The sequence below is a fragment of the Mangifera indica genome, chromosome 12 (genome assembly GCF_011075055.1).
Source record: "Mangifera indica cultivar Alphonso chromosome 12, CATAS_Mindica_2.1, whole genome shotgun sequence".
Taxonomy (NCBI): Eukaryota; Viridiplantae; Streptophyta; class Magnoliopsida; order Sapindales; family Anacardiaceae; genus Mangifera; species Mangifera indica.
Genome location: NC_058148.1, coordinates 10,735,858 through 10,756,956, shown reverse-complemented (window position 1 = coordinate 10,756,956; position 21,099 = coordinate 10,735,858). Strand labels below are relative to the sequence as shown.

At 35.2% G+C, this 21,099-nt stretch overlaps 4 protein-coding genes across 7 annotated transcripts; 1 reads left to right on the top strand and 3 right to left on the bottom strand.

The window, feature by feature from the left end:
- Positions 1 to 212: 212 nt before the first annotated feature.
- Positions 213 to 6,259, bottom strand: LOC123193060 (2-oxoglutarate dehydrogenase, mitochondrial-like). The gene is made up of 10 exons (XM_044605843.1): positions 6,038 to 6,259; positions 5,861 to 5,943; positions 4,036 to 5,610; positions 3,588 to 3,814; positions 3,164 to 3,496; positions 2,311 to 2,557; positions 1,900 to 2,028; positions 1,597 to 1,812; positions 1,257 to 1,380; positions 213 to 697 (listed from the first exon to the last, which is right to left on the bottom strand). The coding sequence occupies exons 3-10, from the start codon at positions 5,584 to 5,586 to the stop codon at positions 459 to 461; spliced, it is 3,066 nt and encodes a 1,021-aa protein (XP_044461778.1). The 5' UTR covers positions 5,587 to 5,610; positions 5,861 to 5,943; positions 6,038 to 6,259; the 3' UTR covers positions 213 to 458.
- Positions 6,260 to 6,952: 693 nt separating this feature from the next.
- On the bottom strand, positions 6,953 to 10,745 carry LOC123193438 (ras-related protein RABE1a-like). 3 transcript variants are annotated; one of them, XM_044606435.1, is made up of 9 exons: positions 10,589 to 10,745; positions 10,405 to 10,498; positions 9,709 to 9,781; positions 9,118 to 9,218; positions 8,592 to 8,657; positions 8,225 to 8,322; positions 7,611 to 7,673; positions 7,437 to 7,529; positions 6,953 to 7,355 (listed from the first exon to the last, which is right to left on the bottom strand). In XM_044606435.1, the coding sequence occupies exons 2-9, from the start codon at positions 10,475 to 10,477 to the stop codon at positions 7,272 to 7,274; spliced, it is 651 nt and encodes a 216-aa protein (XP_044462370.1). In that variant the 5' UTR covers positions 10,478 to 10,498; positions 10,589 to 10,745; the 3' UTR covers positions 6,953 to 7,271. The 3 variants fall into 3 exon arrangements, with proteins under 3 accessions (XP_044462370.1, XP_044462371.1, XP_044462369.1); XM_044606436.1 differs by having other exon boundaries at positions 10,596 to 10,743; XM_044606434.1 differs by lacking the exon at positions 10,589 to 10,745 and having other exon boundaries at positions 10,405 to 10,581.
- Positions 10,746 to 12,249: 1,504 nt separating this feature from the next.
- On the bottom strand, positions 12,250 to 14,097 carry LOC123192220 (40S ribosomal protein S15a-1). Its single transcript, XM_044604694.1, has 4 exons — positions 13,977 to 14,097; positions 13,134 to 13,271; positions 12,884 to 13,044; positions 12,250 to 12,607 (listed from the first exon to the last, which is right to left on the bottom strand). The coding sequence occupies exons 2-4, from the start codon at positions 13,264 to 13,266 to the stop codon at positions 12,509 to 12,511; spliced, it is 393 nt and encodes a 130-aa protein (XP_044460629.1). The 5' UTR covers positions 13,267 to 13,271; positions 13,977 to 14,097; the 3' UTR covers positions 12,250 to 12,508.
- Positions 14,098 to 17,969: 3,872 nt separating this feature from the next.
- Positions 17,970 to 20,069, top strand: LOC123193501 (transcription factor bHLH113-like). Of its 2 annotated transcripts, none has more exons than XM_044606526.1 (10): positions 17,970 to 18,112; positions 18,198 to 18,276; positions 18,357 to 18,417; positions 18,796 to 18,911; positions 18,990 to 19,078; positions 19,166 to 19,333; positions 19,406 to 19,486; positions 19,587 to 19,652; positions 19,754 to 19,798; positions 19,888 to 20,069. In XM_044606526.1, exons 2-10 carry the CDS (start codon positions 18,228 to 18,230, stop codon positions 20,002 to 20,004), a joined length of 792 nt encoding a protein of 263 aa, XP_044462461.1. In that variant the 5' UTR covers positions 17,970 to 18,112; positions 18,198 to 18,227; the 3' UTR covers positions 20,005 to 20,069. The 2 variants fall into 2 exon arrangements, with proteins under 2 accessions (XP_044462461.1, XP_044462460.1); XM_044606525.1 differs by having other exon boundaries at positions 17,971 to 18,112; positions 19,742 to 19,798.
- The last annotated feature ends 1,030 nt before the right edge of the window (positions 20,070 to 21,099 follow it).

Below are 21,099 nucleotides of genomic sequence, written 5' to 3'. Positions count from 1 at the left end.
ACTGAAATTTCTGAGGACTACTTTGGAATTGCCTTCACTAAAATAACCAAAAAATTCACTACATTTTTAATAGAAAATCAATGCATATGTATTGATTTTCTATTAAAAATGTAGTGAATACGTTTTGTCGCTTGTATTTGTATTGTGTGTGCATCCCTCAAATTTTATAGGCATTAAAACAAATACACTTCTTCTCAACTTGCAAACAGAAATAAAGTAAAAATAATTAAAAGATAATACAAAAAATTCTACAAAAATTTGTGCATGAATACCATATTCGTATAGAAATTGTGTTTTCTATGATTTCGCTGGTGTCTTTGAAGTTGACAACAGAATTAACGACAAACAACAAACAATAGAAGAAATGGAAATAAAAATTTCCCAGATAGCACCATAGGGTAGTATTCTTGGATCAAATCATTGTGTTCTTATACTGGTTTCAAGGGTTTAGAGGAACTTTAAAAAGGGTGGATGATTGGTTCAGCTTGAATGGCCTTCTGCACAAGCTCAGTCTGTTCCTTTACATGCAATTGATAGAAACCAGTGGCTGTGGCAGCTGAAGGCGACCGCCCAACATATTTGATATCCTCTATGGTTCCTCTGCTCAGTGTTTTCATGGCAGTGCCAAGGCGGGGTGCAATATAGCTGTATGCACCCATGTTCATTGGCTCTTCCTGGCACCAAACTATCTCGGCATCTAAAATAATTCAAGTCAAAACCAATCAGACTCGCTATGTCAAAGGAAATTTGTGTAAAGAAAATAAAAAATTGAAGAAGAAATCCAAGTGGTCATCAAACTGAACAGCAAACATGCAGGTTCACTGACATATTCTACCCTAATAAAACTCATACAATTATTAGAAAGTAGATCCTTTCCTACAATATAAAAAACTAGCTAGATTCCAAAAGAATTACTAGCGTTTCAATTACTTTAGATTTGCCTTCTCTCTTATATAGCATTATTCGTTAATAACTTTCAGTATTAATCTATTTTACTGGCAGCAGACATATCTTATCATCTCAAAATATTTCAACAATAGCATTAATTTCAGGACCACAACGTGAATGCACTGATCATGGCAGATTATAATGCAGTACACAACTGAATGTGCCAGTCAAAACAAACTGATGATGACTACAAACATATAAAATGATGCAAGTAGACCAATTATTCAATGTAAAAGAGAAAATAAAACATGGCTTCTCCATCATAAATAACGAACTTCACATCTCTGGATGAGAGTTAGAAGACATACTGGGGTATCTCTTAAGTTCTCGCTGAATAAGATCATATGGAAATGGGCAAAGCTGTTCCACCCTACAAATTGCAATGTCACTTGCTTTCTTCTTTTTTCGCTCTTCATCGAGCTCATAATAAATCTGCAAGCAAGAATGCATATGAAATATGTATCACAGGCAAATCCAACAAAAACTGAAACCATTTTCTATCTAATAAACCATTTTTCTTGTGGGATTAATTATCATGTCAAACACAAACAAATAGTTTGCTCTCTTGGTCATGTAACATATAACATGGAAGATAACAAAGATATGCAAAATCATCCAGCATTAACTAAAATTTCGAGAATGACACACCTTCCCAGAGCAAAGAAGCAGGCGTCTAATACCCTCCTCAAGATCAGAGTGATCATTCTGATCCTTTATAAGCCTCTTGAATCTGGTCCCTTGTTTGTCAAAACCAGGGTGGCCCTGAACATCATCAAACTCAGAAAGATTGGATTTACAATCCTTGTGACGGAGAAGGTTTTTAGGAGACATCACAATCAGAGGCTTACGGAATTCCCTGTGTATCTGTAAGATGAGATAGGAAAACTAATAAAATGAAGAGCCATAGCTGAAAACTGGGAAGCAATTCATAATCAAATAAGTTGTACTCACCTGACGGCGCAAAACATGGAAGTAATTAGCAGGAGTGGTAACATTCACAACCTGCCAGTTGCATTCTTGAATTTGTTTTCGAAGAGTTGGATCCATCTCAGGTATAACAAACGGATTGTCATCACTCATCTACCAGAGAATTCATAAACAAATATATTAGTTAGATTCACATTCCCTGTGAAAAGATTCAATAAACCCAACTAGGAACTACCCAGAAAAAAAAAAACACCGTGAGAAACACAAAACAGTGTGCCAGGAAAAAATTTTGAAGAGATGATACCAAGTCCATTGCATGCCTGTTCCCTATAGTCCACATTAAACACATGGTCCAATGAAAAAAATAAATAAAAGAGACATGATGCACAGCCTAACTAGTACAAAAAGGACAATTGTAATGCACTTGAGGCATACTTGAAGGAAACGCTCCAATCGTGCACTTGAATGTTCAGGACCCTGACCATCATAACCATGAGGAAGCAACACAACAAGTCCTGTTTGACGCAACCACTTTGACTCACCACTACTCGGAAACTGGTCAAATATCACTTGTGCTCCATTCGCAAAGTCACCAAATTGTGCTTCCCACATTACCAAAGAGTTGGGGTTTTCCATTGAATAACCCAATTCAAATCCAAGGACACCAAACTCAGAAAGAGAACTGTTCAGAAAAATAAATAGTTTGAACGTAAAAAACAAAATAAAAGCAATAATTTCAAGAATTATCACGTGTCTTGGGGATACTGGTGCACTTTTAACTTCTTCAAGTAGAGAGACTATTAGCCAGCATTAGTAACAACAGGATTTCTTATCTTAGCTATAATAGTATTAATTTACCCATAAAAATTCTTAGGATACTGCATCTACACCAAGCTAAGCTCGTCCCATGCTTGCCCCCAATTTGAACAAGGAAAAAACATAAACAATCTGTGTAGGTGTATGCAACTGGAGAAGATAGTTACTTACTGCATTAATCTCCAAATGCATTTTCGGAACTCAACAAAGGAACGTGTACCTAAGATAAGTAAGGAACCGTCTTCATCAAAACATTAAAGTACATAATACTAGAATGTCCTCTAATGCATGTTTGCTAAACTCTAAGCTATTCCTCTTTTACTTTCAAAGCTACATTATAACTAAACCATTACAATTAGTGTCTTGTCAATATACTAAAAGGAAGATAATGATACAGGAGCATTTAATAATGATTATCATACAGAAAGAGTAGAATAGACTGAAGACAAAACATGAAAAGGCAGCACATTACCTGTTGCTCACAGTGAACATCTCTTCATTTTGGTTCATCATGACATGGTCCAGAGGGCAATACTGCTCCCCTGTTTCTTGATCATGTAAGACAGCATGCCGGTGACTGAATGTACCTCTCTCAACATCCTGACCACTCAATCGGACATGGTTACCCTCTACAAGCAATGTAGCAAAGGCAAGTGCTTCCCCAAGTGCCCAGTCAATGCCTTCTCCAGATTCTATCATCTGTGCACGTTGTTCATAAACTTTCTTTACAGCCCTGTGAGGCTTGAAAGTTTCAGGAAGGTTTGTGACTGCTTTGCCAACATTTTTCAAAATTTCTGGTTTTACCCTGTACAACACCATAAAAAATTCATTAAACTTAATCCACTATGCCATAGACAGCTAACAATAAAATTTTAACTGAAAAGACACCACCATACCCAGTGTTTCGAATACGTGAAAGCTGTTCAGGTGACTTGAAACCAGACCAATAAGCCGAAAGCCAGTCCCTTCTTTTGGGAACACAGTCTTTGCTGGCCAAGAATTCTTCATTGAGGATCTTGTTGACCTTCTCTTCTATCTTATCAATGTCTTCTTGGGTCACCTGTCCAGATTCCAAGAGTTTCTTTTTGTAGATCTCTAGTGATGACAGATGACTACGAATGACCTGTTATATTCAGCCAATCAGAATGTCTAGATTTACTGAATTGTCTAAAGAACAGCATATTTTTAGACTTTCATTTAAAAAAAGGAAACATAAAATGCTAGAAGAAAACTATGGATCAGGGTGAAATACTTTAACTAAAAAAAAATAAAAAGAGAAGAAAATTAAACACAGTAATCCACAAATGTAAAAAGAAAGGCAAAGATGGCTATAACAGGACTAACCTTGTACATTTTGGGCTGTGTGAAAGATGGCTCATCAATTTCATTGTGCCCAAATCGACGATAGCACACTAAATCAACCACAACATCTGAATGGAAGGTCTGGCGCCATTCTGCAGCAAGTTCACAAACATGTGCAACTGCCTCCATATCATCACCATTTACATGGAAAATGGGGGCATTCAAAGCCTTGGCAACATCAGTACAATACTGTGAGGATCTGCCTGCTCTTGGATCAGTAGTAAAGGCCACTTGGTTGTTCACAACGATGTGTATAGTGCCACCAGTAGTGTAGTTTGGAAGTGCACTAAGATGCAAAGTCTCATAGACAACACCTTGTCCAGCAAAGCTACCATCTCCATGAATCAAAACCGCCATATTCTTGCTCCTGTCCACATCATTGGAGTAATATTGTTTTGCTCTAGTTTTTCCAACAACAACAGGATCTACAGCTTCCAAGTGACTAGGATTAGCAACCAAGGACAAATGAATTCTCTTACCACCTCTAGTTGGCCTATCATAAGAAGTTCCCAGATGATACTTAACATCACCAGTTCCAGTATACAGACCAACTTCATCTACAGGCTTTGTACCACCACTAAACTCACTAAATATTTGGCGAAGTGGTTTTCTAACAACATTTCCAAGCACATTCAATCTTCCTCTGTGAGACATTCCAATAACTATGCTCTCCACCCCAAGATCAGATGCCCTATCAAACATCTCCTTCATGCCAGGAATCAATGTCTCCCCACCTTCAAGCCCAAATCTCTTTGCTGCAGTCCACTTAGTGGCTAAAAAGTTCTCAAATTGTGTGCTCCATATAAGCCTATCAAGAATAACCTCTCGCCGCTGCCTGTTGTATTGCATCAGTGTTGGGGTTTCAATCTTGTCTCTCAACCAGTTACATTTCTCACGATCAGCAATATGCATGTACTCGTAGCCAATGCTGCCACAGTAAGCCTGTTCAAGCCGGGTTAAAATGGATCTAAGGGTCTGCACAGGACGATTCTCAGACAAAAAACCAGCCATCCTCCACACTCCTAGAAAGAACTCCCGATCAAGATCAGCTTCAATGAATCCGTAAAGAGCTGGGTCCAAATCATCCGGGATTTCTCTTTCTTCCAACCCCAATGGGTCCAACCTCGCTTTCATATGACCATTAACTTGATAAGCCCTCACAAGCAACAACAACCGCATACTCTCCTGAATTGTTTGACCTGAAATTCCAGGAGATGTAGCAGCCTGACCCACAAAATTCCTAAAAAAATTATCCCATGACTCATCCACACTATTAGGGTCAGCTTCCCAGGCCCTCTGTAACTCCTCCAAATAGACACTACTAGTTCCATCCAAGAAGCTATCAGTTAACCTAGATAAAGGAACAGGGCGAGGTACAGGAGCAGATTGTGCCTTTGACTTAAACACAGTGGTGTGAAAATACCGGGACTGCACCGGTACCACACGTGTCCTTGTTGGATATAAACATCCCTGAGCTAAAGTCCTCCTAATGGCATGCTTTGCCACACTTGAACCAGCTCTTAACCACCCCATAGCAATCAACCTCAATTCTCAACTCTATTTTAAAAAAAAAAAGCAATTCATTAAACACCGAACAAACAAAAATCACCAGCTAAGATCAGAAACCAGAGAACTAACATCATGAAAATCGACCACCAAAAAATAGACATTATTAATTAAAAATAGATAAAATGAAATGGTGATGTTCAACACAATAAATCAAGATGTAAGCAGCAGTGACTTCAATTCCAGAATAATATTATTTTAAAAAAGAAATAAAATGAAATGGTTTTATTACGAGGCGTACCTACAGAGCCGGAGATGAAGACAGAATAAGATAGGAACCCTAGTTGTTCACTGAACACCGTCAGCGCTTAAAATGAAATGAACCTGCATTTTTGGAAGCTTTTAGTTTAGGAATTCACACATTTTATGCACCATACAATTGAATTGAAGTCAAGAAGAAGCGTCTTATCGAACTTACCCTTATACCCTTATAAACAAATGATGTATCACCACATTTTCTTCATTTCATCCGCTACCCCTCTTAGCTTTCGTATTGTTCTCAGGCTTTTCGACAATCTCAATTCCAAACCTTTGTTTTTCTTCACTTTCTCAATCATAATCATCTCTCAAATACCTTTCCAGGTTAGTAACTGCATATTTTTATCGTCATTTCTGTGTCTGTTCTGGTTTACTTAATAGATCAATTTTTAACTTGATTATCGTGTTTTTTAATTTAAAAATTATTCTTATTAGATATAAAAATGTTTATTTGTTAAATTAAGTGATTTAAGTATGGAAACTGTTACTGTATATATATATATATATAGATTTTCCGTCAATACAATTTAGATTTTGAATTTTAATTAGTACATGGAGGATTTTTTTAGTTTAAATTAATTTTTAAAAACCCATTTTTAAGATTACAGAGCAAGTAAATATATCAAAATTTTATAATAAATATATATGTAGATGACTTTTAAGTATATAATTAAATAAAAATTATACGTTATTGTTTAATTAAGTGATATTAAATTAAAAATAAAATAATACTTAATCATATAATGATATATTATTTATATATTAAATTATTTACTCAAGAACGTGTAAATATAACATTGCACAAACTTTTATTTCACCAAAAATACGTTTATTTTTGTAATTTAAAATATATAAACTAATAATAAATATTAATTTATGTCCTAATGATGATGTGTCACCGTATGATTAATAATTTAATAAACTAACAGCCATTAATCAAGTTCAAATTGTACTTGTCCCCTAAATTGTCACCTTCCAATTACTAGCAAATATCCCCTCAAGTTCTTGTGGAAAGATTAATAATGGCGCTGGGAACTTTCTCCATTACACAATGTATGGGAAAGCACAAACAATATTTCTTGCAACAGAAATGAGCCAAGTTTTCATTATCTATCTACACCAAGAGCAAGTAATACATTCAAGCGTCAACTGAGTTGGACTTCCAAATTGGAAAAGATGCAGAAGAAAAAGACAAAGAAAAAAGACTGCAATATGGTAAATTCCACAGACTGATTGTGAAAATCGCTACCTTTAACATACTAATGCCGGTAACAGGAAAAAATAGCAGAGGGATAAATACATGCACCAACCACAGTGTCATCACAATAAGAATTACCCTGCAATGGCTGCCACAAGCAGAATCTTCTCCCTCAAGTCATATCTTTGGGTTCCCTTTATGAACCACAGCAACCTGACTTCTGGACAGCTTGATCACCACTTGCCGCTGCATCAGGTTGGTTTATTTTGATTGTCTGAGGCTGCAACCACCAGCAAAAATCAACAAACGTGGAGAGAAGTTAAAATAGACAGAAAATGAAGAATATAATAAAAGTAAAAACCTCAGCCTTGGAATCAGATTCTGCAAGCCTTTGCTTAATATCCTTCGCAATCGAAAAGAAAACCTCCTCCACATTCAAATTAGTCTTTGCACTCTGGATAAATAAATTATTTCATCAGAGAAAGAAACAGACAAAGTTTCAAAGATTTAAACCCAACAGCACAATGCTACTGACAGTTTCAAAGAACTTGATGCCATACTCATCAGCAAGAGCTTGACCCTTAGATGTAGGAACAGCCTACACAGAAAACAAAGAATATCCATTGTAGTTAAAATCAAGATAGTATACAAAACAGCATATACAGACACAGAGAAGCTCCAATCCCACAATTTAGTCTTCAAAAAGAAATAGGGTCATCAACACCTCACAAGTTATCCTCTTCTCAAACTGTGAGTGAGTAAAGGAAGTCATACAATTGAAGAGGGTTTCCTGTCATTTAACAAGCCCACATCCAACCCACCATGTTGAAAAAAATTATCTCAAACATGGGACGTAGGCACAGCCTTGGAAGAGCAAATATAAATAGGAGCTTTTGTGGTTAACAGTCATGAACATGAATGTAACTAAATAGAAAACTCAGGACAAAGGCACAAAATATGGAAGCCAATCTAGCACCAAAGTCTGTGAGAGAAGCAGGACCACCAGACATGGTCTCAGAAAGTAATCAGTTACAGAAGTCATCCAATCGAAAAGGGATTGCATGTCCAATTGGTGAACTCACAACCCAAGCTACCATGTCAAAGAATAAATTTCTTGAACCCATCAATGAATATCAAAAGAATACTTACCCTTTTGCTTTCGTCCATGTCTGCCTTGTTGCCAACCAGTACCTTATTGACATTGTCAGAAGCATGTTGTTCAATATTGCGAATCCAGTTCCTTATATCTAGACAGAATGAATACCCAGAATAATAAGAATTGCAAGACATGGAGACTTAATTCTAACTCTACCAGAAGGGAAGAATCTTCAACCATCCACCTCAACAAAAGAAGATATGAAAATTGCATAAAACCTATTTCAAAGGTTGTCCACACTGAAATGGAGGATGCAAACCATGTATATGATGAAAGAATATCCCAGCAACATTTGCAATTTATGAAAAACATAAATGCGATGAACTGTTCAAAAGCTGGGAGAAAGGCAGGAAGAATTACTATTGAAAGATGCCTCGTCAGTAACATCATACACCAGCAGAATCCCCATGGCTCCGCGGTAATAAGCTGCAAAGGTTATAGAGAACACAAGTGAATTCCAGAACTATCTGAAATTTGTAAGATACATCTCAGGATAAATTGAAAGTAGGATTGCTAAACAAGACCAACCAAGCAAGAACAACCTCAGACCTCTTCTTTTGTATGTCACCAAGTAAATGTTCCAATAACAAGCACCACGTGGAGAACATAGAACCACCAAGGTAAAGATAAACATTATGGTATATTCCAAACCATGTAAGCTCTACAATATTTGCTTCAAAGATTCTTTGGAGAGAAAATAAGATTTGACTTAATTAATGAGAGTACTACTAAATAGCTGATTAAGTTTGCAGTCTCGGCGCTTGAATATGGATAAACAATGAAACAGCATTCCCCCTCCCTCTCTACTAACTCCAATGCAAATAGGAGGGAAGAGTCCACTGGGCTATCTACCTATCTTCTAAATAAAGAGTCAGAACAAACAAACCTGTTGTGATGGTTCGAAACCGCTCCTGACCAGCTGTATCCCAGATTTGCAATTTGATTCGTTTGCCATCAAGCTCAATGGTCCTTATCTTAAAATCAATGCTGTTGAAAAAAGCTTGAAAGTAAGATTTGAAGAGTGTTCTAACTTACACTTATAGTGTTCCAGCAACAGAAAAGTACAAGTCCCCTTCCCAAGATATTTGAAAAGTTGGAGAAATTAAAAAAATAAAATAAAAAAGATGAACTCTTGAATTAAAAGTTCCTCGATCCACAATTGTAAGAGAGGGTCATTCTAGACACAAACACCAAGGGAGGTTGTTTGAGGGAGCTGTGAGCATAAAAACCTATACAGCATTAGCTTCTTAACTTCATGTCCAAAAACAACTGTGCAAGTTTTGGTACAGCATATAATAGTAGTGAAACTAGATGGCCACTAATCATTCCTTCATCCTAAATTTTAACTGTAGATCCCAAAAGCAGATCTGTGCAATAGTCGCTCAGTGCCATTTCTTGATATCCAGATAACACCACACAGATAATATTATTAAAAATTTCAAAATAGAATGATGCTGGAGCTCCAAGGGCTACCAACCCAATAGTAGTGATAAAACTTGTTGTGAAAGAACCATCAGAAAACCGCAGAAGCAAACAACTCTTCCCCACACCTGAAAAGATTTCAAATAATCCAAAGGAAAAAACTTGAATGATTAAAACATAAAGCGTCAACCAACCAATCTGCAAGAATGAAAAACATGATTCCTTAACTATTCACTTACTTCCACACTATAAGAGCCCAACAATTAAAAACTACAAAAGAAACAAAAAGCTAACAAGAATTTCTAGCCAGAGAAGCTAATGAAACTAACCAAAAGATGAAATGATTTGACATAAATAAAAGGTAAGAATAAAGTTATGTAGACATTGCAAGGACCCCACATGCAAAAACATATCATGACAAACGTCTCCTTAAGTTGCATAACCAACCAGAGATCTCCAACTAGAACCAAAAGTAAAGCAAAAAAATCAAGTCTTCTCACAAAGGGTTAACCCCAAGCATATTAATATAGAAAAAAATCTCCAATATTTTTCTACTTAGAAGGGAAATGCAACATTTATTGAAAAACAACTGCATGAATCTGAAATTAATAGCCCATATGGTTTCCTTTTACAAACAACAAATCAACATAGCAAGATCACACACATTATTCCCATATCTCCAAATTCCCACATGAACCAAAAAAAATAAAATAGAATCATTATAAAAATAAATAAATAAATGGAAACTAACCGCTATCACCAATCAAAAGCAGCTTGATGAGAAAATCATAATCAGCACGAGCCCTCGCTGGTGGTGCAGCCATCTAGTTTCCCTAGCTCTTTCTCTATTTCCACACGCAACGTATGATAAAAACAATTCTTAACAACAAAATACAAGAATAAATAGGAAGATCAGAACGCGAGACAGAGATTACCTTTAACCTTAATAAAATAAAAGGATTAATTAGTCTTCGGTAACATGGGAAAGATGATAGGTAAGACTTAAGAGTTTCGGACTCCGTCTGCGTCTCTCCGCGTTTGATACGTGGCCGTTTTCTATGCCTCCACCCTGGTATAGGATTGGACAATCTGTGTTGCAAATGTAAACTAGGTTGCACAAGATCATTTTTAATGTTATAATTAATGGAATGTAGAAACTATTAATAAATTTTCAAAAATATAAGGGATAAAATATTATCACTTCCAATAATTCTACGTCAAATTTTAAAAATCATAAATATATCTAATTAATTTTAAGATAAATATATATTTTTTATGTGCCCTTTCACATATGGCCCATTAGGTCATCTTTTTAAATGGAACCAGGGAGGCACCACTTCATTATGGCAGCGGGGCAAGTAGAGACTGACTGCATTAATCATGTCTCTAAATACAAGGATGACAATAAGGGGAAAATATATATATATATATATATATATATATATATAAAATTCAAAATTCTACCAAATTTGAGGTTAAGCATAAAGAATTAATGTTGTTCAGGGTGCGATTGATCAAAGTGTTACATGTCACCAACTGAAAACAAAAAAACCACTATAGCCACAATACCTTAGGCAGATTCCACCATATGTTTTTTATGAATCATTTAAAAGTTAGCATAAATTCAAAGCAAAAGCAACTTTTATGGTTCAAAGAATATGCTTGGAAGATCCTTTTTTTTCTTTTGCGCCCATTATAAAACCCCCTCTAAATGGCACCATTTTCCCCCACCTAGCTTGAAGCTTTTCATCAATATCTTCTTCTCTGTTTTTCTACAGGTCTCTTCCCTATGCTCTTTTCTGATTGGTTTCAAGGCTGTTGGTGCCGGCGGTGGTGCCACCTCAAGCAGTGACCATGACAAGTTTGAAGATGTTTGCGTTAAAAGTCTTGAGTTATGATGGTTATTTTACACCATTAGGGCAATTATGATCTTTGGCAAAATGTATTGTAACTCATATTTATAACTTGAATGATCTATAGATCTTCTTTTGTCTTGCACCTTGTTTTTCTGTTCTTATTTTTAGTTAGTCAGTGACTTGATGATGATCTAATCCATAAATTATGGCCTCATTTTCATTACTTACAGATAAGGAAAAAATCATAGTGAAATTATTGCAATTAAATCAATTAAGTTCATCGTCTTCCAAACTTTCAGTGCAGTGGTTAGATTAATAAGTGAGGGAAATAGTGGATTTGATTCTTTATTGAATACAAGAGCAAACATTTGTTTAGAATGCAAAGCAGATGAATCATTTTTATCCATGAAATCAGAAAATTCTTTTATGGATGTTTAGTCATTGCTCAAAGTTCAACAGTAAATTCTTTTATGAATTTTCTGATTTGCTTGAGTTAATAATAAGCATTAACAAATGGAAGAGTATGAATCCTAAATTTGGTGTATCTCCCACTTAATCCATGTATTCTAGTTCTGTAAATTATCAGAGTTTGAATAACAGAGAAAGCACACTTCGCAAGAGAAAACAACAAAGTTACAAAGCAATGATACATTGCCCATCACATTCTCACCCTACCATCATTTTGAAGAAAATTTGCAATCTCCATAATTCAAGTGAAGAAGAAGCAATGAACTCTTTCATGCATCAAAGATAATATTGGATTAATGGAATTTTGAAAAACTTTATGAAATTGATAACCACATCAACTGCTAATAGATAAATGTATGAACACATAACATCATTCTCTTCAACTAACAATGACAATAACTACTACTCTCATTTTAAAATCCATAATTAAATTAAGAAAAACAACGGAGCTAATCCGATTGTGAACAAGTTCTTCCAGGGTACACCAAAATCTCAAAAGCAAAACTCAAACCTCCTCGATGAAAACTCAGACTAGTAAAAGAAACCAAGCACTTTACCACCAACATTCTTCCTTCTTGCCTCTTCATGGTCCATGATGCCAGCAGAAGTTGTCAGCACAATGTAACCAAACTGCACAACAACCATCATAGTGAGGCCACGAGGAAGAAGCAATGATACAAGTAGAAAAGTAGAAATTGTTCAATTCCTCCCGTTTCGGTAATTAAAACTAATTTCTAGCTGTAGCCTAAAGTAGATGATTGTAATATTCAAAAATGTGCAAAGCTATGCATTCTCAGAATAACATGTAGGAGATAATCACAGAGTGCCATAATGCATACAAATGCACAGTACAGTAAAAGTATTCATGATATCAAAACAGATTAGTTTAGAACTTTTTGCACTAACCTGTCTGGAGGGAAGCAACCTGGCAGTCCAACCTTCAATCTCTTTGACACCAACATCAAAACGGGGACTGATAACACCACACTTGTTTAGCCTTCCATTCAGTTCAACAACAATTTTGCCAGACCTGTGGTCATCAACATACTCAAATTCTCCAATGTAACCTATACAGAAAAGCAAATAAATCAATTATATAAATACCAAGAAGATATGACAGAAAAAACACTGTATGGCAATCCTCCTGGTCTCATACCATGCTTCTGCATAACCAGAAGAAACTTAATAATAACTTTGGAGGATGGTCTGATCATGACCTGACGCTTTCCCCTTTTCTCAGCGTTATACATGCTCTTGAGAGCATCATTCAAAACACTAACTCTCACCATAGTTGCTGCACATTTAAAAAAGAAAGCATATCAGAGCCAACTACAAAACTTGAGCATGCCGGTAAAACTTCATGAAGGAGAAACAAGAGGGAAAAGAATGGGCAGAAAAAGAAGCTCCTAAAATATTTGCTACTACAACTATTTCCAGCACTGCCAAAAAATGAGAACCTCGTCCCCTGCTCCTTTAGATTAGAGTCATCACCAAACAAATAAAATTAATGAAGAAACTAATATACAAACAAACTATTGATTTCCATACAAGCTCCACGAATCTAGGTTGCTCCAAGCCGTTTAACATTATCAGGCAAGTTACAAAGCCAAAATTGTAATTAATAAAACTTACACTCTATACTTCATTAATCTTTACGTATACAGTGAGGAGCTTAATCCCAGCAATGGTGCAAGACAACTAAAACAACCATCACAAACTTTATAATTTTCCAGCACATAACATTTTCAACAATTTTTAATACAGTGAAATCCGACAAACGATAACCTTCACAGCAAACTATTTTATTCATTTTATAATTACTATTAAATAATCGGATGTCAAAAAAGTAACAATACAAAATTACATTAAAATATCTTCAAAATCATGAAAACAAACAGATCTCTATAAACAACGAATATCAGATCCAGGACATTGGGTCAACGAAGAAAAAGTAGAACTCGAATCCCTAACATGGATCTTAGGATACAACTGTACGTACCGTCGGCAAATCAGAGCAGGGTATGCCGCCTCTGGAAGAGTGTAAGAACTAGGGTTTTGGGAGAGTGAGAGAAGTCATTCTCATACCCTCGTGTTTATATATCGGGTTAATGAAGGTATTGCCGAATTACTATAATGTCCTTCCTCCCACGTTTCTAATCGGTATTCAGTTATGTGGGCTTCATCGCAGTTTAATGAGACTGCTTGTCTTTTGGGCTTAACGTAGGTCAAAGCCTAGTTTAAAAAAGGGCCGAATTTTAAGTTTTATCTTGCCTTCCGAGGGTTAATGAAATATTTAAAGTTCCCAAAAGTACTGGAAATTACCTGTTTCTCATCAAACTTCATGAAATTATCCCTTACATCCCCTTATCCTGTTAATTTTGACGGGGGAAATTTTTTTATACCACTCCTACGAGTTTCAAATTTATCATTCAGATAACAATGTTTGCATTTTTTTAAATTAAAACTACCCTCAAATTTTGAAATTATATCATAAACACTCATGTTGCCTTTTATAATCTATGAGTAAAATGATAATTACATTAATATTATAAAAAATATGGTGTTACGTGTATTAAGTTAATATTAATAATAACGTATTATAATGATATTATTTTATAATTACTTCCAAATTAATTAATTTTACGCATTATTATTAACCATCAAATTAATATATGTTTAATGTACGAGAGAAGAAGGATAGGGTAAACCAATTTGATTGCGTGGCCGGTGTGCCTATTTGTTCCAACATTTTTTACTCATTGGTTTGACTTATACAAACATAATTTCAACCAGGTCGTTTTGGTGATGTTTGAATTCAATTTATAATTTTGTTTCAGTAGATTATTATTATGTATCATAATTCATTTCCGACATTAATTGAAGTAAATAAATGTTTACTGGGTTATCCCATATTACACCAATTCCAGGTGTCATCATAAACTGCTAGCTGACATTTAACGGGAAGCATTTGATTAAGGGGTTAATGACCATCTTCTGTCCTAACTTTGATAAAACTTTTCAATTTTGAAAAGTTTATTTTTGTACCCAAATGTTAAAATCAGATATTAGTTTTATTATTAGTTTTAATAATTAAAACATATTTTTGTCATTTTATATAATATATAATAGAATTATTATCAGTTATATTCTTAATAATAATAGTAAATTCATGTTCCCCTTAAATACTTTATATTTCCTTTTTTGTTTTTTTTCGCCTTTCTCTTTTCCAATTAACCCAACCTCAAAATATCTTTTGCTCCTCCATTTGTGTTGCTTTTTACCAACTTTATTTCCATCCAGCAAATCTAGGTGCAACCAAAGCAAACCCATAAAAATGAGATGAATGAGAATCTTTTGAGCTATGGATGACATGGGTTTGCAAGTGAAAACAATATGATGTTAATCATAAGTTTGATCACAAGGGTCTAAATAAGGGTCTCCACTAATCTTATTATAGAAGTTCGGGCAAATATACATTTTTATAAGTATATACATAATCCTAGTTCGATCATCATTAGGTGATGAGAAACCACATCTTATGATAAAACGAGAGTATTACATCCAATCAAGAAAATAGTTTTTCTTCTAATATAAGTTGTTATGGAAAAAATTATACACCAACTTGATATTTAGCAATGCTTATCACTCAGGTTAACCATATTTCAATTGTCAATTTATTGGAAGACTTGATTAGGAGCTTAATGCAAAGGAGACCAAACAACTAAGAATGAGTTCTTCCAAGTTCCAACCTCAAACTTTGCCTATAAAAGCGATGTGAATCAACTTATGTTAAGAAATGCAAAAGAAACCATTTGAAGTGGTGTATGGTAATAGGACTAACAAGAAGAGAGAAGTACAACTATCAAACCTTTGGTTAGGGCTCATTTAGTTTAAACAAAGGAAGATATGTTTCTAGAAATTTAGTTCCCAAGGGGTTCCAAACCTAGCCTTTCAATATGAGAGCGAGACAAGCAAGCCAAAACCCCTCCAATGAAGGAAGTGAAGCTTGATATGATCGTTAACAAAGGTACATTAGAGAGGTTAGTTATCGTTTTGTCCTTTTTCTCTTTAATCTTGATTTCAACTCTAAAATCTAAACCCTAAGTGAGACCACTAATTCAGGTGTTATATAAATAAAATGAAAATATATGTTTCTTCAATTACACAGTTTGTGTGTGTCGTGATTTAGAAATGGTAAAGTGGAAATGACACATTTGATTGCTCACACAAATGGTTACAAGTGCACCATGAACATCTTACTTTCTTCCCTTTTTGGTCAAGATACGATAAAGAGTTTGATCATTGGTGGTTGTTTAGTGATGGGTTTTGGAGCCTAAATTGTATTTGTAAGTGACGGTGTGAGGTGATGGGTTTTGAGGGTTTGGGATTTCATGGCTTGAGAGTGACACTATGTGGTGATGGGTTTTTAAGATATAGAATGCTACGACTTGGGAGTATGGGTGTGTGGTGGTAGATTTTCAAGGTTTGAGATGTCATAATTGCTTCTTTATAAGTGATGTTGGAAAATTGTGCACAATATTAAAATACAACTACATGGAAGATTTAATACACATTGTTAAAAGTTGAACACTGGTTAAATGTATGGGTGGCAACAAAAACAATAACATTTTTAAGATGGATAAAAATTTTATAAATTTTTTGGGATGACCTAATATTTAGTTTCAATAAAGATAAAAGATATTATTATATTTTCACCCAATTTTATTAACAAATTTAAACCAAAAGATGGGAAAATAGATTTTCCAAACTTAAAAAGTAGGAAAAGCATTTCGTCAAAGTTAGGGCGGAAACTAGTGATTTGACCTTCATTAAGACGTAAATGATCGTGATTAACAATACGCTTGTACTATTGTAATAAGTAATCAAGTGGGTTAGTGGGTATTGTTACATGTGTTCATCTTGGGATATTTCTCCATAAAATAATCAACATGCAGAGAGACAAAGAGAAAACTTGCCAATTTGCCTTTTAAGTCAAACTATTTTATATTTCATTCAATTATTTATGATACGAACAGATTTGTTTCCATCGTGTTACTGTCATACCACAAATATTACATCCCTTTCATCCCCAAATTTGACAACTTATTTTTGAAAAATTAATGTTGACACCCTCAGATATCATCTTTCTTAGTTAAATTAAGCGTAACAGTTCAAGGAGCAGATCCCAAACTTTGAGAGCCCAAAACCTTAGCAATCAACCATTATATTTCTTTAAAGAAACAGGCTCAAACAAGGACAAGCCACAAGAACCATGCAAACAAGACAAAGTTATGAGTAAATATATCACCAAATTCACATATCTCTAGCATGGCCGACTATGCCAGATTTATACAGATTGTTGAAAGCTTTTTCAAACAGATTAAAACAGAGTTATCCTTATCTAAACAGCCTTGTGAGCTATGCTGTATTACAATATCTTTTCTGGGCATTTTCTTCTTGTTTTTTCAATAGCTCATGGTGATGATAATTGATGACACCAAAACCTTTACTCAAAGTAATGCAAATTTGAATATAAAATCCCATCAGATACTGTTTGTAAGCAATTCTGGCATTTCATTTACAATTTTAGATGGACAAGTTGTTGCAGCCTAACCCTCAGAATGATCTAAATACTAAATTTAAACCTATGATTAGCCCAGTAGATGAAGCAATTTTGGCAAAGATTTAAACTCTGAATTGGGCTCTGGGACTGGAACTTTACCATCTTGGTATCCCATGAGTTTGATTGCCGTCTGAGTCATTGCAGAAATGGAGTCTAATGGTGGTTTCAATACGTTTAAGTTTTGACTAGCTGGATATAATTAATTACTCAACACTAATCAAATTAAGTCAAAGCTAAATGAAAGCGAAATTAAACAGAGAGAGCCGCCCATCCTACCATTTTTATAAAGGTTGTTTTATATATCTACTGATGATGACTCACCTGGACGTTTCATAATCTCTTCATGCAATAAATATCCTCCACTATAATCACTTTGTAATTAACTGCAACAAACCCTTCAAGTTTCTGCCTCATTAATTATCAAAGTCAATCTCATTCAGTTCTCGATTGATTGGTTCATCTTTTGTTCTTTTTTCTTTCTTCATTTCCGCTGGCAACTGAAGTCATGCAATGTGATTGATTCATCTTTTCTTTTCTTTTTCCTTCTTTATTTCTTTTAACAAAACTACCCTTTTTTCATCTTAGTTCTTATTGCAGAATATTTCTCGAGATTGGTAGTTCACAGAAATGAGGAATGCTTTTTGCTCATCAATGCCTTCACAGCCTTTCAACTTTGGTAGTCTCTTTTACTTTTATTCGAACATTGTTATGACCTTTATGCATCTTAACATAATGCTGGTTAAACATAAACTTCAGGAAACAATGAAGCTCAGATGCCAAACTGGGATGTCTCCATGCTGCAGGTTGACAGTATTGTGTATGTCTTATTGCATCTCCTTTCATATTTTGCCCCAGATAACTACAGAACAGAAATCTCCAAGAGAGCCATCTTTTATTTTCTGCTTGATTTATCTCATTGTCCAGGGAATCAATATTTTCCTCAAATTACATTAACAAATTAAGGTCTAGATTTAGTACTTTGAATGTGACCTCTTGTTTGTCCAGATATTTCATTAACAATTCAACATCAGATGCCCTGTTGGGGGGAATCTTGAATTGGTATAATAATGTCAATGAGTCAAATATTTTCACTCTATTGGAAAGAATTGGGTGGAAATTAATGGATCAAAACAGTTTGTTCTTATCTTTTTCTGTATGGATTTTAAACTAAAGCTTGTTTTGTTCACTGTTTCAGAACAAATATCCACAGAAATGGCTTCTCGGTTGATTCCAGATTATACAAAGATGACAACCAGCTGAGAGATGGTGACATTTCTGTTTGTTGTCAGCCCCTCATTGAACATCAACAAGGTTTTTTCCTTCTCATCTTGCACAGTTTTGTTCATTTGGTCATGTTTTGTGCTCATGAACGACCATTTGTGGTGGCAGGTTTTCAGTCTATTTCCACCAGCTTTGATAACATTTCTCAGCAGTCTCCAATGCTTAGTCGAAAACGTTCACTTCCACAATTTGAAGTGGTGTGTAGATACTCTATATTTAGACTTCTGAAATTTAACATTAGTAAAATGAAGGCTTCAATGATCCAATGTTGAACTTTGTCTCAGGATTTTCAGTCCCTACAAAATTGCCTACTGCCCCAAGAAGGAATCAGTGACCTTGTTAAGAACACATCATCAAATGTGTGCAAGAAGATTAGTAAGAAGAAGAAAGTGAACATGCCCTATGAACAACAATGGCATCATCATATCATCAACACATCAACTGAGAAAAGGGTATATATATTTCTTCAGCAAAGTAAATATGGCAAACTTTCCAGGATTACATCTCTTCTTCCTTTCGTGCAGTTGCAGGTGCCAACAAGGAGAAGCCAAAAGCTGAGTGACAAGATCACAACTCTTCAAAAACTGGTTTCCCCATATGGCAAGGTCAGTATTTTTCCCTTCAAGCCGATGACCCAGATTCGATCTTCAGGGATGCAGAATTTTTTTGGTGTGAATTTCATTTGAGTTCTTAAACCTTGTGCAGACTGACACAGCTTCAGTTCTCCAAGAGGCTTCTCTTTACATCAAACTGCTGCAAGAACAAATTCAGGTTTGTAAATTTACACACCAAATCAATCATCCAAGCTCATCTTTAAAACAAAATTTCACATTCTTTTGTCTCCCCTGTTGAATTAACAGAACTTGTTTCAGATGCTCAGTAGCTCATACAGCAGTGTTGGAGTAGTTCATTCTCAGGCATGCTTTTTTGTATACAAAGCTTTACATACACGATTTACTTGATCTATAATGGCGTCGTCTCTAATTTCTTCTGTGCTTTCCAACAGGAAGTGACAGAGGATGTAGACCTGAGAAGCAGAGGCCTTTGCTTGGTTCCAGTGTCATTTACACAGAAAGTAACAACTGAAGATGTGGTTGACCCTCACAGTATATCAAGAAATTAAAAACTCTGTCGTACTATTTTGTTTCGCTCAATTTATATAATCTATTTAATATTGCAATTTGTTTATATTTATACAATTTAATCAACGAAAACCTTACGCAGAAAGGTAAAAAGGTCATTTTTGTTGAACATCATTCGGAGCCATCACCACTCCTTCTCTACTCGACCTTCTTTCTCTCCAACTCCATCTTCATCCATTCATCGCTGAGATTTTTGGTGAACATCATTCGGAGTCCATTGAAGTCAAGGTTCATCAGTGAAATTTTTTTTTACCCCCCAGCTTGCAGAACATGTTTCGAGTTATCATGTGCAAACTTTTGAAGATTCAATTTTCAAATATCGGTACGACAATATATACAAAAACTGCCTTTGCCAGTTATACTTACAAATCACAGGGGAGAGAAAGACTGCATCCCCACCAAATTTCGATTTTATATGTTGCTCGATCTTTTTTCTCTCTTAATCACCATCGTTAATGTAATGATGAATAGCTTTAGCTATCCTTGTCTTTACCGCTAACACCATCTCCCTTCATCTTTCAATCTCCTTGAGGTTGATCGTACTGCCAAAAACTCCGTCGTTCTATTTGAATAAGAGATTTTCGTTCCCGCCGAATAACTCGTCGGAAAACGTGACATCTGCATACAATCTCGGTAGAAAATTTGTTCTTTGAAAATATTAAAATCTAAAAAAAACAAAATCTTCCTCGTTTGAAAATCCTCGCCGGAAACTCGCCTAACAACGAAACATCCAGGATGGCCATGATGTGGCAGTACTTTCCGCCAAACAAGTTACGTGGCGAAACATCAGTGGAAAACCCTCTTCGCTCACTGAGATCCCCCATGACCGCAACGTCACATTAACAATAGTACCTTCACACCACGCACACACAAGCAACAAGGCACACGCCAAGCACAACTGAAAAAACTTTAATAAAAAAAGGGCAAACGACTATTTCCCACCCAAGGTATGTTGTAATGACAAGTTTTCACTTTTTAACTATGAAAATATCAAACATCCACCCATGACCAATTAAATTTAATATAATCCTAACGTCTGAAAATTTTATCTCTTTTTGCCCCCCTTAACTTTCAAA

What these genes read in the sequence shown, in the direction of transcription:
- LOC123192220 (XM_044604694.1), bottom strand. Translation starts at nt 13,266, where the DNA reads ATGGTGAGAGTTAGTGTTTTGAATGATGCTCTCAAGAGCATGTATAAC. An exon ending in TCTGGTTATGCAGAAGCATG is followed by an intron (nt 13,045 to 13,133) that starts GTATGAGACCAG and finishes TTTTCTGTATAG; the next exon opens with GTTACATTGGAGAATTTGAG. An exon ending in GGTTGCTTCCCTCCAGACAG is followed by an intron (nt 12,608 to 12,883) that starts GTTAGTGCAAAA and finishes GTTGTTGTGCAG; the next exon opens with TTTGGTTACATTGTGCTGAC.
- LOC123193060 (XM_044605843.1), bottom strand. Translation starts at nt 5,586, where the DNA reads ATGGGGTGGTTAAGAGCTGGTTCAAGTGTGGCAAAGCATGCCATTAGG. An exon ending in CACAGCCCAAAATGTACAAG is followed by an intron (nt 3,815 to 4,035) that starts GTTAGTCCTGTT and finishes TGAATATAACAG; the next exon opens with GTCATTCGTAGTCATCTGTC. An exon ending in TGCTTCTTTGCTCTGGGAAG is followed by an intron (nt 1,381 to 1,596) that starts GTGTGTCATTCT and finishes TCTTGCTTGCAG; the next exon opens with ATTTATTATGAGCTCGATGA.
- LOC123193438 (XM_044606435.1), bottom strand. Translation starts at nt 10,477, where the DNA reads ATGGCTGCACCACCAGCGAGGGCTCGTGCTGATTATGATTTTCTCATC. An exon ending in TGACGAGGCATCTTTCAATA is followed by an intron (nt 8,323 to 8,591) that starts GTAATTCTTCCT and finishes CATTCTGTCTAG; the next exon opens with ATATAAGGAACTGGATTCGC. An exon ending in ACATGGACGAAAGCAAAAGG is followed by an intron (nt 7,674 to 8,224) that starts GTAAGTATTCTT and finishes TTTTCTGTGTAG; the next exon opens with GCTGTTCCTACATCTAAGGG.
- LOC123193501 (XM_044606525.1), top strand. Translation starts at nt 18,228, where the DNA reads ATGAGGAATGCTTTTTGCTCATCAATGCCTTCACAGCCTTTCAACTTT. An exon ending in CCTCATTGAACATCAACAAG is followed by an intron (nt 18,912 to 18,989) that starts GTTTTTTCCTTC and finishes TTGTGGTGGCAG; the next exon opens with GTTTTCAGTCTATTTCCACC. An exon ending in TTGGAGTAGTTCATTCTCAG is followed by an intron (nt 19,799 to 19,887) that starts GCATGCTTTTTT and finishes GCTTTCCAACAG; the next exon opens with GAAGTGACAGAGGATGTAGA.